The following is a 17,385-nucleotide window of genomic DNA, read 5'->3' as shown; positions in this document are numbered from 1 at the left end:
AAGTGTGATTACTAATGTGTAGCTACAGGAAGACTATATTGTGCCCTTGGTATCCAAGTCTTATTGAATATAGAGCTCTTGAATTTTCCAGTACTTTTGGTACATTTTACCCAATTATGTGTGTGTGTGATTGCCTATTTGTAGTTATCTTGAGTTATCATCTAGTTACTTGAAGAGATATGCTAATAGTATCCCACATTACTTATTTAATGATATATATACTGTATTTGCCATATTTTTTATCTTTAAATGTATAAAAAAAAATTGCCCTGCGTTTAATGCGGTCATATTACGGATGCGAGACCAAGAGCCATAGGCTACGGAGCCGCATGAGCATACTGGGCAAGTTCCCTAGGCACAAAAATCATTGCTAATAATGAAATATTGAAAACAAGCCAAGTTATCAGTCTTATCACAAACCTACGAAAAATTGCTTACAATATACGTCGGCAGTTATGAAGGAAGCTCATCATCATCTCGCCACCTTACCCCAATATACATAACCCACACCCGATATATGTCATACATTATTGTGACTCATCGCCTGCATGTCATACATTATTTAATGACTGTGTTACCTTTAAGAAACATTTATTCATTATCTAAATGAAAAATTGCTCCTAGAAATTTGAGAGGAATGTTAAACTTTCATCTGCCTGTCAGCCATTTGCAATGAGTGGATGAGAAGAAAACCAGAGCGCTGTGATGGTGCGCCGCCCTGGTGGCCTGATGCAGCAACACATAACATCCTATCCAGAAATACAAGTTTCCCATCCTGTATAGCAATTCTCTTGCCCAATATATAAACAACTGTACAGCTGATCTTAGAGGAGATAAGAGTTGGGGTTACAAATTCCACTTTAAAATATCTTTCAATAAATGTATGACGAAACATTACTAAAATTGATTGTTTCCACAATTTATCCTAGTCGGCCGAGTGGACAGCACGCTGGACTTGTGATCCTGTGGTCCTGGGTTCGATCCCAGGCGCCGGCGAGAAACAATGGGCAGTTTCTTTCACCCTATGCCCCTGTTACCTAGCAGTAAAATAGGTACCTGGGTGTTAGTCAGCTGTCACGGGCTGCTTCCTGGGGGTGGAGGCCTGGTCGAGGACCGGGCCGCGGGGACACTAAAGCCCCGAAATCATCTCAAGATAACCTCAAGATACTAGGGATGCGTCCAAGGCGAGGGTGCGTCTGTTTACGCCGGCAAATATGGTACATATATTAAACACTAGAAGAGGTCAGAGTTACTAGCATGAGAGAGCCCGAGTGATGAGAAGGGAGACGGTGGGTAAGATGGGAGGGAGGGAAGACCGGCAAGGATGAAGTGGGAACTTCAAATTTAATCTTTAGTAATAGACATAAAAAACTCCACATATTTGGCTTAGTTATGTACTAGCTTATAAAATACAAATTAAACCTACCCTAATTTCACTTGTGCAAATGTTTTTACAATGAGCAGCAAATACCCACTCTCATTAACAGTTTAGAAAAATACAAATGCTTTAATAGCCAGGATTTTCTGTATTATAATTTGTTAACATTCTATAACTTTGAAATTAGAAAGCTCAGCCGATTTAAAAAAAAAATACGACATTCCTCCTCTAGAAATTGTTTTAGTCTCTTTCAAAACCTCTATAATACTAAAAGATGGCAGAAATGTCTGAAGATTCTACTTAAGGCCACTCCCTCAGGAAAGAAGTTCCCAGAGGGAATAAGGCATCATAAACATAAAACCTCTATTACTACTGGAACACATTCTGGATTAACACCAGCTTTTCTTGTGGATTACCCTTTACCCTGAGGATGTACAGCATTTGCAAAATTTATGACATCTACACTATATATATTACATTAAAGATATTAAATAAACATGGAGAGAGAAGATACAGCATCTTGGTCATTTTCATCATTCTGCTCTTTGATTCAAGAAGATTTGTTCTTTTAAGAGATGAATATTAATGAAATATTTTTATATTTGCACTAGATTTAGTATTTAATCTAAAATTCTTTGTGTTAAGCATGCATTACCTAATGCAAGATTTGCCTTAGCAGCAGCAAAGGAGACGTCCCTAACCTCTGAATAGAATGATATGAAAATCTCCCCAAATGCACGCTTAATTTCAGTCAACAAGACATGGCGGGTAATACGACGTGATGAAGGTGCAACAGTCGTCACACTTTAGATACATCTGAATGGTCAACATGTCATGTCATGGGTATGCCTGTGGTTGGTTGGGTCGATGCTCAAAACAAAATTAAAAAGTAAAAATGATAGCATGGTAGAACACATGCGATTATGCACAGGTCAAAACCTTAAGAAATGGATCAAAAGGGAAGCCCTATTAGTTATAAGTACATACCCTATAAACAGTGGACAGTTCAGTTAAATGCCAAAATACATCAAAATTAACTGATTTTCAATGTCTTGGTTAACAAAACAGTCAAACCACCTCCTAAAACACTTTCATCTGTAGCATTTTCATGAAGACTGTTTAATATTTATTATTAAAATTATTTTTTGTTGTATAGATTTGAATGTGTTTACTTACTTAGTATTTTATATAATGTACATGAGAATGCATATCTAGAGCCACACAGTTGAGTATTAATCTTACATTGCTAGAATACATTGGAAATAATCTTAATACTAGCTTGCAATCAGGCTGGAATCTAGGAATCCATTTTGATCATTAAACAAAATATTATCAGACCACTGGCAGTGAATAACTGTTGATTAATAGTTAATATAAAACAATACCATTAGCCAGCACTTGAAAGTCATAAGAGAGAAATTCCACAATACTAATAGCACAAATATTGCTTAAACCCCTAAACGGCTGCAGTTGCTATCTGCAATTATCTCCTGAATGCAAATTGTCAAATGTGATTTGTTGATTGTCAAATCAAATAACTTTTCCATGTGCACCACAATGCGGTATAGAACTTTTAATTTGCCGAGCTGTTTAAGGGTTGATTGGTACTGAAGACTATGGTTCTCACAAAAGTTATGAGAGCCACTAAAAACAACTGGTCCTATGCCTTGACTGAGCCTTGCAAAACTTGCAAGAAGCACTGACTCTGGTCCTACGTTCTGACTGAACCCATGTAAGATCTCTTACTTACCATTTAAATTTCTCTTCCCAATACAAAAATCTCTTGGTGGAGTAAAAATATATCTATAAATATATATCTGTATATTACAATTTGAGACAGAAGAATGAATACTTTGGTTAAAATTAAGATGGTGCTACAGATCATTTATACTGCTAGATTTTTCCCCGAGAGCCAAATGAGACGAAGCCACTACTGTATTTGAATTGGACAATACATTGACAAAAAAATATAAAAATATCTAGAGATTCATAACAATTACCAGTCCTGTAAGGTAGGAAAGTAATGCAATGACAAACAAATCCTCCAAGATCTCAGAAAAATACATTGTTTCATTATTGCTGCCTAAACATGCAACTGTGTTTCTTATAAACATGGGAAAAAACTATTTCCCAGAAAATCTGTACTGTACAGCCCCCCATAACAATTCAATGTTTTTCCTCACTCAAAAACATTTTATTTGCCTGTTTACCACAAATTTCACATCTCTCATTCACACTTCCCTTTGCCACCTTTCAATTTAATGCTTACATTGTATATACATTTTGATGACTGGCAAAAACTAGATACAGTAAAACTATTGAAAAATCAACCACACCTCATAGCCACCTACAGGGCCAATACAAAAGGTGATTGCAGTGACCTGCATTTCACTGTACAGTATTACAGGACAATATACTGTACGATTTAAGCAAATGGCAAAATATTTGGAAGAGCACAGAGTAAATAGTGGTCAGAGCAAAAATATACTATTGTTGCTTACAGCCATCTTTGCTACTAGACTTCTCCTTTGGTGCCTTTAGTCTGTGGTTCTTCTCTAAACTGGCTGTGCGTCTCTGACCTTGAATAGGCATGTATGGCGGAACTGGATAATCATCATCATCATCAAATACTGCAAAGTCACAAAAGGTATTTTGTCAATTAAAATAAAACAATGTAAATGCCAACCGACATCTTTTCTCCTTCCTTTTCACTAAAATTTTTTACCCCTTTTTTAAAGGTGTAACTTTATGTTCAATCTTTACCAAACATGTCATCTGCATGCATGCATTAAATGCTACGAGGAAATATTTTCCACCAGAAATCCTGATGTTAATGATACCGCCATCCGTTGGTGGTTTGATACCGTTGGTGGTTTGCATCAAGTAATAAACCATGCAAGTCAGAGGCCAGAGTTGTTGGCCTCAGTCCCCTGTCCAGGCTTGTATTAATTTGCAGGAGTTGGTAATGATGTGGCCATCAATGAAACTAAGAACGTCAAAGGGTGTGAACAATCACTCTCCCTCTGTAAAGACCCCACTATATTACTCTCCACTACTAGCCTAAAGGTTAAAAAGCTTAAGTACCTGGAGGAGGTAGTGGTGATATTGGTGATCCAATTGAAGGCCCAGCCAAGCCTCCGGTGCCACTGCTTGTTGAGGATGAGGAGGAGGATGAGTGGGGCGAAGCCAGCTCTCCCTGCATCACTCGACGCTGATAGGTTGGGTCAATGGCACATGCAATATTGGTAAATCCCATTGCTGGGGTTTGTTCCATGCTGCTGCTGCTAGCACTGCTACCCACTAATTCGACAGCAGGAGCTTCAGGGTCAGGAAGTCTATGAAGAACAGTAAATTCAAGTAGTATTATAAGATTGATACAGTAATTTATGTTTTCTAAGCCCAATCCAATATTTCATAAATGTATAAATATTACTCAGGGAATGGCAGGAAGGAATGGAGTCACTGTACTGCAAACTATTTTGCTCCCTTACAGTATGTACATTTTCCATTTTTGTTATTTTTATTTAATTGTAATTAAATTTAAAAAAATACATTTATATTAAAAATATTTAAAAATTTAGTTAAAAATGTTTAACTACTGTAATATAATTTGTACAAAAGGGATTGTTTGTTACTTTGTATCTGAATTGGTTGGGAAATCATGGGAATTGTTAGTAAGAGGAAGAGCAGTAGTGGGAAGAGTAATGACCAAAAAATATTGAGTACATCTTAATATGAAGTTGGCAGTACTTAATATGATCCATTGGCAGTACTGTACTAGCAAGAATCAGTCAAGAGACAGAAGTAGTCCACTACAAGGTAGAAGACAGATTCTGAGGCAAGAGAAGGCTGGATGGATATATGGGTGAGGTAAAGATCCATCATGAAGGCCCAAAATATGTGATATCTTAAAGGCAGAGCCCAGCTCCACTTCCCAGCATATCACCCATCCAATGCATCTTGCTAGAATGAAAGTACTTGTAGTATCCTTTGGTCAAAAGTACCAATAAGTACTATCACTTCAGGAGGATGGGATGTCATAGCCGAATGTATGCAAGGTATTTTCCCTCCACAGATGCTAAACAATAAATACCTAGGTTTATTGGTCTTGCCCAAAGGAAACTGGTGATGTGCATATTTTGATTTTTCTGAATGAGATACAGCATATGAAGAGTGTGATGTCCCAGGCAAATCAAGTGAATTTGGTCTCTGTAATGGCCTCCCTCGAGGATCCTGCAAATCTCCATCCGAATCCTCATTGGGAGAATCTGGAGACATGTAAGTAGGGCTTGAACTTGTGTAGTCTGTCAGTCGAGATTCTTGATAGGTATAGCCAGATGGTCCAGGTTGTTCCGAGGTTGCTGGTAATGATCTTAAAGGTGAGTTGCTGCCTCGTCCACTCTGATACGAAGACAAAAAAAAATTAACAAAAAACCAGCATTGAATGTAATGAAACACCATTTTCTGGGTGAGACCCGGAGGCTTCCCGGAGCTTACTAGCCTGATATGCTAATGTCAGACTTTGGCATCAGTCATGTGTATGGAGTTCAGTGGGCCTACTGGGGACTACGAGCCAAAACCTGGCCCCTCTCAGAGAGGCAAGGGGAGCAATGGCCTATAGAAACCCCCGTGTGGTTGGAAGCATTCTATGTCTGCCATCGACCAGGTCACAATAAACAATATATAACACCATTTACTTACATTTAAAGTATATTTATTCATAATGTTATAACAGTGACAAGTTGTGTCCAAAGTTGGTCTTCAGCTGTCTCTTTGTTGCATGCATGACAACTTTCTCCTCTAAGTACAATATAATAAAGAGATCAGTGTAGAGCTAGCTCTAAAAAGACTGCATTATCTTCAATCATCTATGCTGATCTCTCTCTCATTCCATACATTTGCCTACCTTATCTTTTAATTACTGTTATATTAACATTGTGGGAACAAACCTGAGTACTGGGTCCAGAGGGATCGAGCAGAAATTCTGGTGGCAGGTGTGCAAGTTGAGACTGCTTTTTCTGAAGGGCCTTCTGCCGAGCCTTCTCACGAGCTTTTTTAGCTTTTGCTCGTTCCTGAAACCAGCAAAATTTCTATGGAGCAACAATTTTTTTTGTATAATCTACTACTCATAGCCCTGGTCTACAATGGTTTCATGCTGTTCACAATGTAATGAAAGCAGTGATGAAGTGTATCCCTGCCTGATGTTTCATAAACAAGAATTACGATTTCAATACGTGTTCAAAGACCTTCAATCACATGATCACATGAAATACCTCCTTTATTCCTGATAATATTAATACATGAAGAGATTCATTCATGAAGACCTCGCATGCATTTTATTAGTTCATCTTTAAACTTTCCTTCTAGCTTTATGTATTCCAATACTGTACTCCTTCATTGTCCGTACCATACCAATAATGTATTACACCTACATTCTCAACAATTTACTCAATAAATATTATTAAGGGAAAAAGAAGTAATAAAAGCTGATGGACACGCCTACAGATGAACTAGATAGGTCTTGATTGCATGAAGGTAACAGAAAAAGGTATCCTTGTTGCTAGCAAATCTCAAGATATATAAACAGGCTGTTGTATCAACCACCAGTTAGTGTAACGAGCATATGTTATGAAAAAAGCTCCTAGATTTATTGAATTTTGATAATGTTTATATTGGTTGTAGTATTTGAAACAGCAGTTTTTATGGAAGTGATGATGCAAACAACAGCTTACTGTATTGTCAATAAAGGACACTCTGCAGTGCCAGTAAGGCCTTACTATGGTGCTAACTAGCAGCTAGCACCATTTTTTCATCTTTACATTAACCTTAAAATAAAATGTTTACACTTTTATTTTTATTTGTTTTCCTTGCCTTTTGATTTTTCATGCTACTTTCTCTCATGCTCAGCAATATTCATATTACCTTCACATTCACATAAATAGTGGTGACTGCTAATTATAGGTGAAAATTTAAGGGCAAGGTTTAACACCAAAATACATCTCAATGCCCAAGACAAAATTCCTGCAAGGAGAGGACAAGGCCTCAAAGAGATATAGATAAATACATTATAAATTAAGATTCATGCTGAGAACACACCTGCTCCTGCAGCACCTTGGCCAGCTCTCTGTCCTGCGCCTCGATGGCCAATAGCTGGTCCTGGTGCAGGAGATCCCCACGCCTCTTCCCATCCTGCTCCTGAAGTAGCCGGGCTAACTCCTGTAAATTAGTTGTGCTCGCGTGCACCCAAATTTGACATCGCTCATGCCAATGTCATAAATACAATGAATTGTAACTCATTTCAACTCTTATAAAGAGCTAATTTTGCTAATCCTAATTAGAAATAGTGCCGAGAGTAAAATGATAGTTGTACGCCACCAAAAACTGACAAAATTTAAAGTAAAAAAAATTATAAGGAAATGTATTGAAAACTATACATGTTACAATTTCTCGAGTGTAATAAAACGTTCGGATATTATCTATGACAGTAATTCTAACAACAAAAAAGAGAGATGCCAACAAGTAGCATCAGCATCAAATGCTTTATAAACTCACAGCATCTTGTCCCTCCTGCAATACCCTCTGTTCCTCCTTATCCATGTCTTCTGTAGGCTGCAGACAAAAGTCGCTCAAGTCGGACAAATCTGACGAAACCCCACTGGTATTACTCTGTGCTGATCTATCGCTGCTCACAGTGCCATTCACATCACGTTCCCTAGAAAATATTGTGAAAGTTTAAATTTGTGCTTACCGAGATTCTATTTATGATTTTTATCTGCCAGCAAGCTAATTTGCTCCTTAAAAAGATAAATATGCATCTATACAGTATCTTGTCTCTCTAATAACTGTATCCAAGTAATAAAAAATTATTTTTCTTTCTCATACCTAGTCTATCAGTCACTTTCACTACAAAATGTGTACAGTACTTCAATCTGGCATATTCTCTTTACAATGCAAAATTATTCATACCACACCAAGTAAATACTAAACCAAATTTAAAGGGAAACCTGCAATTTAGCAGCTGAAAGCAAAAACACACAGATGACAAACTAAAACAGACTAAATTAATACAGTACTGTATAGTACAGTACCTGCGTTCTTTGCGAGAAAGCAAGGCCACGTTATCACTCCCAGAGTTTATGCCGAGGTATGCAGCTTCTCTTTCCACTTGCCGTAATTCTCGGTTCTGGCGTATAGATTCTTTTTCTCGTTCCTGAAAAAAAATAAAAATAAGCCTTCGAGCATAAATGAAAAAAACATTTTCTGAACCAGGCACTCTGAGCATATATCTAACTTATACTTGAAACAATCCAGTGATCCAACACCTATTATCCAGTAATTGCTTTCATAAATCTACAACCCTATTCCAAAACCAGTATTTACTAAGGTCTTTTTTTTTTTTTATTCTAAACTTATCCTATTTGTATCCATTGTTGTGTATTCCATTTAATATTCACAGTTAGCACTATTAATATTTCCCTTATTATATCCTTTTATCTATTTGCATAAAGTTACATCCCCCCCTTCACTCTTTACCTTTCTATAGAATGCAAATTAGGATTTCAACATCAATAACATTGATTCAACAATACTTGAGCATGTATTGATAATTAAACCCACTGGCTGGAAGAGAGAACAGGAGGACGGGAAAGAAAGATCTGGGCACCGCTTGATATCCCATCTATCGATAAAAGATGTCTGTCTTTTGTTTTTATGTTGAAGGTTGAAAACCAGACACTAGGAGTTAGCCTAATGCAACTTTGCAGTGATTGGTTATTACTTTATGGAAATTCTCATAGGGTGGTCAAGATCATTTACAGTGATGAAAACAATGTTGTGAATATGGTTACAATGATGAAGCATGACAGGGAAGGTGTGGAAGAGGGAGAAGGGCTGTGTGTTTGTTGGAAGATCTGGAGATTGTGTGCGTAGTGGCAGATGGGGAGGGTGTATGCAGACAAAGGCCTGGGCAAAGGGTCGACCCAGGCACTGTTGGGTGCTCCCTCTAATAAATTAAATCAAAGAAATTAGATTGTGCAAATCTCAAATGTCCCAGTGCCTCAGGACACTGCCTTAATGAGCACTTGCAAAGGAATGCAATCCTGGAACAAAATGTAAAAAGTTGTCAACTAACCATCAGACAGCGAGCATACAACATGTCTTGTTCCTCTTGCTGCTTTTGTTTCTCCATGTCTTGGACATTCAGCTTCAGTGCCAAGTTGGCTGCCAAATCTGCATCACGAGCCTCCCTGAGCAAGAATTCACAAATCACAAACCCCACAACAAAAGCACCCCACAATTTCATTTGTGTATTCAAATTTCACCCCATCAAACTTTTGGAAAGTAATGCATACATTAGGTCAAACAAAAATGTCGACTCCAGCAACAATAACAATTAATGCAGCCTTCAAATGCACTTCCTTAAATTATCTACAAATTTGAAAAAAAATATTTAAAAATCAGACATATTGTACAATACAGTATTGTATTTTCATGTGCTCCACCTCCATATATTATCATATCAAAAGCCAATATTAAAGATTTGGTGATAACCCAAATTTGATGTATTTCTGTTACTGTATATAAAATGTAGTTTCCTGAAACAAATGATATACAAAATCTGTCTTGTTATAACAACTCACTGCTGAGCCAAAGCCAGCTCATAAGCCGTTTGGGCTAAGGCTGCTTCATGGTCCTCTCTTATCTGCTCTTCTTTAGCCTTGGGTGTGTCCTGACGCAGCAGCTGATTCCTCTCTCGGTTATTACCCAAGTGAGATTGATCTGCAAGTGACGCAAATGTAAAAATAGATTATGCAAGCACTCGGCCATGAAGTGTTGATTCATCAATGCAATCTCCAAAACTGATAGTACATTAGCTATGAATGTAATGTACAAAATTGAACTGTTGCAGCCAAAAGGAAGTTAAGTTTTGTGCTATCAGAATTTCTCTACACAGCATGCCAAATAATGGAACAGTAAATACAGTCCTAACCTATATCAAGACTAAATAAGCCGTTCTAGTCCTAATATATGCCATATTAGGCCTAATTTATTACTGTACACATGTAATAAATTCATGATACCCACCACTATGGCTCTGTGCAGAGTCATAGGGCTAAAAACCAATTACCACCCACCAACTGACAAGAAGTCAAAGTTTAGGCAATTAGGTTGGGTGTGTGTGTGCTGCTGTTTGGTCCAGGGCTAACATCTCGGGATGGTAAACCAAGATAACTAAATGTGGTAATTGATTATCGACCACAACCTACCACTGGCAATCACCCCTGTAATGTCAGGGGAGTAAGGGGGGGAAAGGGATTAGTGCTGCAAGACATTAAACTTTATGAACAGATAGTTTGTCGCTCTTGAGTCGACTGAATTACTGTATCCTCCAGTTACTCTCTTCTCTTTTTTTCCCCTAGCCCCATTCATGACTCCGCAGGGATAACATGAAACTATCCCTGTGCCTTCAGAGTATCTTATCCTGCTGGACTGTGTATAACCCTTTCCAATAACACAGCAGAATGAGTGAGCTTAGCAATAAGGTAGCAAGCTGTAAAGAGGCTCATAAATAAATGCATACCATGTTCTATGGAGGAAATTAAAAATAAACAAATGCACATGAAATACAGTACAGAGGTTCATTATAAATAAGTGCATGACAAGCTGCAAGAGACTCATCAAACAAATGCAAATTAACCTTTAATAATGTTGACCAATCCACTCACTAGAAAGTGGAGGGACGACGACGTTTCGGTCCGTCCTGAACCATTCTCACAATCGACTTGAAAATGGTCCAGGACGGACCGAAATGTTGTCGTCCCTTCACTTTCTAGTGTGTGGTTTGGTCAACATATTTCAGCCACGTTATTGTGACTCCTCGTCTGCATAAGCTTTAATAATGTTATTTATATATAAATTAAGCTGAAAGTTGGAGACTGCATACTGAGAGGAAGATCTATAACTAAAAGCAAATTGCACAAGCTATAGGCAACTGACCACTAACTCAGCTGCTCATACTACAAATGATGGAGCAAAGAGATAAAGATGCTATCCTATGAATGTGTATGTATGCTACCCCATTTTTGCACTTCGCATTTATGGGATGGAGAGAGAAGATGGGTCACATGATCCCACTCCTTTCGCTTTATTGCAGTTTGTATTAATAATTGGGAGACGGGGATAGGTAGAATTACCACATCCCCCTATGCCAAGGTTTGGAAGGTCTGCTGACAATTGTTTATTACCGGGTATCTAAACACACTTTACTATCCCTATAAATCAGGTTGGTTCATGCTACATGTTTTAAACACACTATTCCTGGCATCTTTATACCGTTTAGCAAGCACTCAAAAAAAAAACAAGGTACAGTACCATAATTCCATCACATGTATAATTTTATGCTCTTGTATAAATTATTTTTTCCATAGGCAAAGCCCCAAGAGTCTATATATTGTACAACTAAACAAAATAGGATCTTACATTCTTCATTTTGTAGCCTGTAGGCCAAAGCTTGATCTTCATGCAGAAGCCACTCTCGACACACTGAAAAATAAGACCATGTTCCGATTTCAACAAATGCAAAGTGCTTACTACTTTGTGCTTACTACAACTTAAACAAAATTCAAACAAATACACTGATGCATTCATAGAGTATAATCTTGATTGAGTTGACATCAAGTTACTATTAAGATATCCAATAGTTGTGTACTGTACAATACTTAGTTTTGTGCAAGTGCCTTCATAACAATAAGAATTTGTTATGCTTACACTTTAGTCAAGGCATAGTTAGATCTTAATACAAGCTGCAAGCTACAAGGATGAAGCTTAATTAATAAGGCAAGAAAAAAGGAAAGCTTTTTGACATTTCTATCATATAACATATTGTTGTCAGTATATTTTAGACTATTAGTGGTAAGGACTTGCACCGCATTTAGTACAAATTTAATTATGAGCAAAGGTTTGTTATAGGAGTTGACAAGTCTGTCCCTGTGATCAACCAATATGCTGAAAATACCTAAATTTAACAGTCTTCCAGAATCTAAATAATCTTTAGATTCTGGAAGACTTTATAATAATCAACTCTAAACCAGGTAATTTATTAAAACAAAGAGAAACCACTCAAAAGAGTACAGACAAGATATGTTAGTTTTGCAAAGAGAATGAAAACCCTAACATATAAGCCCAACTTTTGTATGCATATGGAAAGCATTGTCTAAACTTGAAACTCTCAGCACTCCCTAAGGTAAGATCCAATTGGGTCTTAAGAGGATCTGAGCAGTCAGGCATGGTAACATCCGAACTGACACCACAAGTTTCAACAAGCACCTGCAGGGTCATACTGGTCTTAGGAAGCAATGCAGATCATACAATACAACACAAGTAGTCAAGAGGAAAAGTACTCTCACAGTACTTAAAAGCCCTTAAAATTAACTGAAACCACTGATTAACACTTAACTACTGTGCTAGTCAGCCCAATTGGCCTCTACCACTACCTATCTTCCAGATAGCAGCATCAAACCCACAATAAGATCACTTGGACCTTCCCATCCCACATATTACTAAATTCAAGTCTAGTGAACTGGGAATGGAAGTAACAGTGCCAAGCTCAGAAAGGTGCTTTTTACAGGCACTCGAAGCTAACTTTTCTGAACCATTCTACAATTTTTTTCCTTAACCCTTACATAGCTGCTAAAGTTAATTAAGGCACAGTATAGGAGTTCAGCCAAGGTCAATGCAGTCTACACTAATTAAAGTTTCTTTACAGAACTTCTTACAGAACTTCTAAGAACTTCTTAGTTCTTACAGTACTTCTAAGAATTTTACTTAAAAATCCACATAATTACAAAAGCTTGAAATTTCTCTATGTACTGTAATATTACTTAAAAATCATAAACCTTGATATTGTACATAAGACATTAGTTAAAAGAATTTTGGAGCATGTGCCATCATTGCAATTTAAAATATTAAGGCAAAATAATTACTTTTTTTTTTTTTAGTAAACCACATTAATTTATGCTCTCCCTTGAATCGTATAAGACAAATTTTTATTGTTGTAATTCTTGTATTCAAATCTCAGTAACTAATATGTTTCTCTGTCAACAGAGCAAGCAAGAAAATGATATAGTAGTCTTCAACATGATACTGCATTGACAAATGAGGGAGCCAAACAGAGCCGATCCAAACACTAAATCAAGCACAATATCCAACAGCACAGCATTAGGTAGTCAGTTACATTAGGATAGATTAATAAGGTTAAATATAAGTTTCCACTACTACACAGAACCTGGCAGATAGACGTGCTGTAAGTGACATTATTACAGTATCATTTACATTGTTTTTGCCAAATCTTGGCATTCTTGCATCATTTGCAAACTGAATGCACATGTTACATTGTACATTATCCTGAATTTAATAATACCAAACTTGCACATTGTGGAATGCACTACGCAGTGATGTAGTGGAGGCAGACTCCATACACAGATGGAGTCCATAACCACAGTTCTTATGACAAATTGGCCATATTTAAAACCACAACACATTTTGAGGATTAATTTGAAAATTGTTTGACTTATAAACCCATATATAATCTACAGACTGTGAATATAGGCTTGTGGGACACTCGTCTTTAGATACCAGCATAGAGCCATTGCACTCTTGTATAATACAAGTTACAATGATGTATTAGGCATTATATAAGCAGGGAAGTGATAAGTTGTTTTTCATACATCTATGTAGTGCAGCACAAAAGGCCTATATCCAACATAGCCAAAAACCTTAGGTTAGGTAAAGATTCACAGATAAAAAGATTCCTCGTGTAACTCAAAATGCACTCTGCAATTTTCAACATGGCCTGCTTCCCAGATTGGCAGAAAATGCTATTCAGTCCCAAAAGCATTAACACATCATGTTAGCCTAAGTTAAAAGGAAAATACAATACAGCGCTATAGTTTAAATACAGTACTCCAAACATGTGCATCTTCAATTTTGGAAATTTGCTTTCTGCCATACTGAATAAGGTTAGGTTATATTAGATTGCAATCACCAAACTATATTGGTTATTCTTATGGTTTTCTAACGTCGGGGACAGTAAGCCTGTTAGGTCCATCGAGGTCCCCCTAGACCACTGACTTTACCTTCCCCAGGATAAAACTCACAACGGTTGCCTAACACCCAGTTACCTATTTGCTGGTAGGTGAAGGCATCAGGTGTAAGGAAACATGCCCAAATATCTTGTGCCCAGGTCTCCAACCTGGGACCAATCGGTTGCGAGCTGACTGCATTAGCCACTGTTCTACAGGTCACCAAATAGTTAACATGTGCATTTTAAAAAGCTTACCTGACCTAACCTAGTGGACATATATATAAAATTAAAATACGAAACAGTATATACAGCATAGATTTTTAATTAGAATTTACAGATATAACAAGTATTTGAAATGCTTGTACCCTTTATTTATTAACAATGGCATGTCATTTCTGAATTCTGAAAAAGAAATGTATAACAGTAAAAAACTTAATAAACATATAACAATCTTAAATTAATATTACAGTATAATGCAGACAAGATTGCCTTTATATAACAGAAAAGCTTGTTCAATGAACCAATTTACAATAGGCTGAATGACAATCATTTTACAGTTCAGAGTATGGACCATCGTAAAACCCATTAATAACTTTGTGTAATGATGACATAGCTATAGAGTACTAATAATGCAAGTCCTATAATATTTACATTTTTGATCAACCATTGATGTCAAAAGACCTAGTTATACTCCTGAGTAATGCTGACCCGAGTGTATTAAGAATGCTTGATAATGCTGACCTAATTATCAAAATAAGAAAAAATACCGAATGAAATGCTGACCTGCTTACTGACCAATTAGAATAGGTATCAATAGGAATATTGACATAAATACTATTGATTTATTCCACATGTACATGAATGTAACATCATCAATACTATGTCCTCTCATAAACCCAATGTACCTTCTTGTATAGAAATAAATAATAAATAAATAATATGCATCGTCAATATGCTGTAGAGTCGAGAGGTGAAGCACCCGAAGGCCTGTATCTACACACCCCCATCATCATCTACTACACAAAACACCTAGGCAATAAGAACACCCAAAAACAGCCTCAAGACGTCAAACAAACCGGAGATGACCTTACCTTCAGTGACTCTCCCCCGCTGGGGTAGGTCTTCGGGGCTGCCCCCATCAGCCATCGCTCGCACCTGGAACTCCGCCATGGCCTCCTTCGGCAGGTTGCCAGTCTGGTGTTCCTGCCAGAGAGACGCCCCCAGCGGTGGAACAGCAAGAGGGTGAAGAAGGAGGTAGGTATTGGCAGGCGGCCGCTGACGGAGCTAGCGTGAGAGTGGCTGTAGTACGGTGCGGGGGAGGTGGTGGCCTGGGGGTAGCCATTGGGGGATGGATGGAGGGCCCCCATGTTGTGTGACACACTCCCCCGCCGCCCACATGGACAAAGGAACCCCCCAACCTCCTCTCCTGACGTCACTCATCGACGTCACTCACAGTTTTCTCCCTATACTTGATGTCACTTGTAGTCTCTCTCTACCTGCCATCATTCAGAACTGCCCCCCCCACATGACATCATTCAGAACCCCCTCCCTCACCAGCTAACATTCTTTTGGACCTCTAGTTTATGTCATTCAGGAACCATACTTGATGTCATTCAGAAACCCTACTTGATGTCATCCAGAAACCCCACTTGATGTCATCCAGAAACCCCACTTGATGTCATCCAGAAACCCTACTTGATGTCATCCAGAAACCTCATTTGACGTCACACATGGGTTCCGTTAGAAGTACAGTTGGGTTTGTTCTCAACTCACAATCAGGAATCCCGGGTTCGAATCTCTGCAGAGACAGAAATGGACATGTTTCCTTTCACCTAATGTACCAGTTCGTCTAGCAGTTAAATAGGTACACGGGTAGTTAGTCATTTAAAGAATATTAATCCAGACCACTTCTTTAAACGGTCAAATGTAACCCCCCCCCCCATGAGGTCAGACTCAACAAATCACAATGTAGGATAGAAAACGGCAGATACTTTTTTTCACATACAAGGTTATATACTTATACTGAAGAATTATACCTTCTAGGATGGGTACCCGGAATAGTCTGGCTCTCCCCTCAATCCTACCCCTCTCCCCTAACCCCTCCCCTCTCTTCTTCCCTCCCCCCTCCACTTCCTTCCTTCCTTCCTCTCATCTCCTTACCCTCCCCGTGAGAGACAGAGACAGAGGAAGACAGAGAGAGCGATGGAATGAGAAAGAGACAGATACAGACAGAGGTATAGACAGAGATATACACAGAGATTTACACAGAGATATACACAGAGATACACAGAGATAGACAGAGATATACACAGATTCTAAATATATCAAAAAAAGTTTCAAAAACTGTGGGCATTCTTTCTAAGATCAGATATTATGTACCACGCCCTGCTCTGGTGACTCTCTATTACTCCCTTATCTATCCTTATCTCAACTATGGTATTTGTGCTTGGGGTTCTACTACCCAAAATCACTTACGTCCTCTAATTACCCAACACAAAGCCGCTATTAGAACAATATCCAACTCTGGCCCCAGACATCACTCGGTACCCCTACTCAAATCTCTTAATATGTTAGATATTAAGTCACTGCACATTCTCTCATGTGTATTATACATATATAAAACGCTAAACTATAATGCCAATCCTGATCTTAAAAGCTTCATAGAAGGTTGTAACAGAACCCATGAGCACCACACCAGAAATAAATACAGTTTTGATATTCCTAGAGTACGTCTTAATCAAACTAGAAATGCTCTGCAAATCAAGGGGCCCAGAATGTGGAATGACCTTCCCAACCATGTTAAAGACTGTACCTCTCTCAACCAGTTTAAGATAAAAACTAAACACTACCTAATAAATTCCCTGTAATCTACCTCACTCCTCTATTGTCAACCCATGTCTGTTATTTTCTTTTTTTTTTCTTTTTT

The 17,385-nt window shown here is 37.9% G+C and overlaps 1 protein-coding gene across 4 annotated transcripts; it reads right to left on the bottom strand.

Moving 5' to 3' along the window:
* Nucleotides 1–1,151: 1,151 nt before the first annotated feature.
* On the bottom strand, nucleotides 1,152–15,784 carry LOC123745789 (coiled-coil domain-containing protein 50). 4 transcript variants are annotated; one of them, XM_045726775.2, is made up of 11 exons: nucleotides 15,551–15,768; nucleotides 11,858–11,920; nucleotides 10,018–10,156; nucleotides 9,510–9,624; nucleotides 8,467–8,588; nucleotides 7,931–8,090; nucleotides 7,475–7,594; nucleotides 6,328–6,450; nucleotides 5,472–5,779; nucleotides 4,463–4,713; nucleotides 1,152–4,008 (listed from the first exon to the last, which is right to left on the bottom strand). In XM_045726775.2, the coding sequence occupies exons 1-11, from the start codon at nucleotides 15,627–15,629 to the stop codon at nucleotides 3,866–3,868; spliced, it is 1,623 nt and encodes a 540-aa protein (XP_045582731.2). In that variant the 5' UTR covers nucleotides 15,630–15,768; the 3' UTR covers nucleotides 1,152–3,865. The 4 variants fall into 4 exon arrangements, with proteins under 4 accessions (XP_045582731.2, XP_045582732.2, XP_045582733.2 ...); XM_045726776.2 differs by having other exon boundaries at nucleotides 7,475–7,573; XM_045726777.2 differs by lacking the exon at nucleotides 11,858–11,920 and having other exon boundaries at nucleotides 15,551–15,784.
* Nucleotides 15,785–17,385: the final 1,601 nt, after the last annotated feature.

The sequence above is a fragment of the Procambarus clarkii genome, chromosome 88 (genome assembly GCF_040958095.1).
Source record: "Procambarus clarkii isolate CNS0578487 chromosome 88, FALCON_Pclarkii_2.0, whole genome shotgun sequence".
Lineage (NCBI taxonomy): Eukaryota > Metazoa > Arthropoda > Malacostraca > Decapoda > Cambaridae > Procambarus > Procambarus clarkii.
This window is presented reverse-complemented; position numbering and strand designations above follow the sequence as displayed.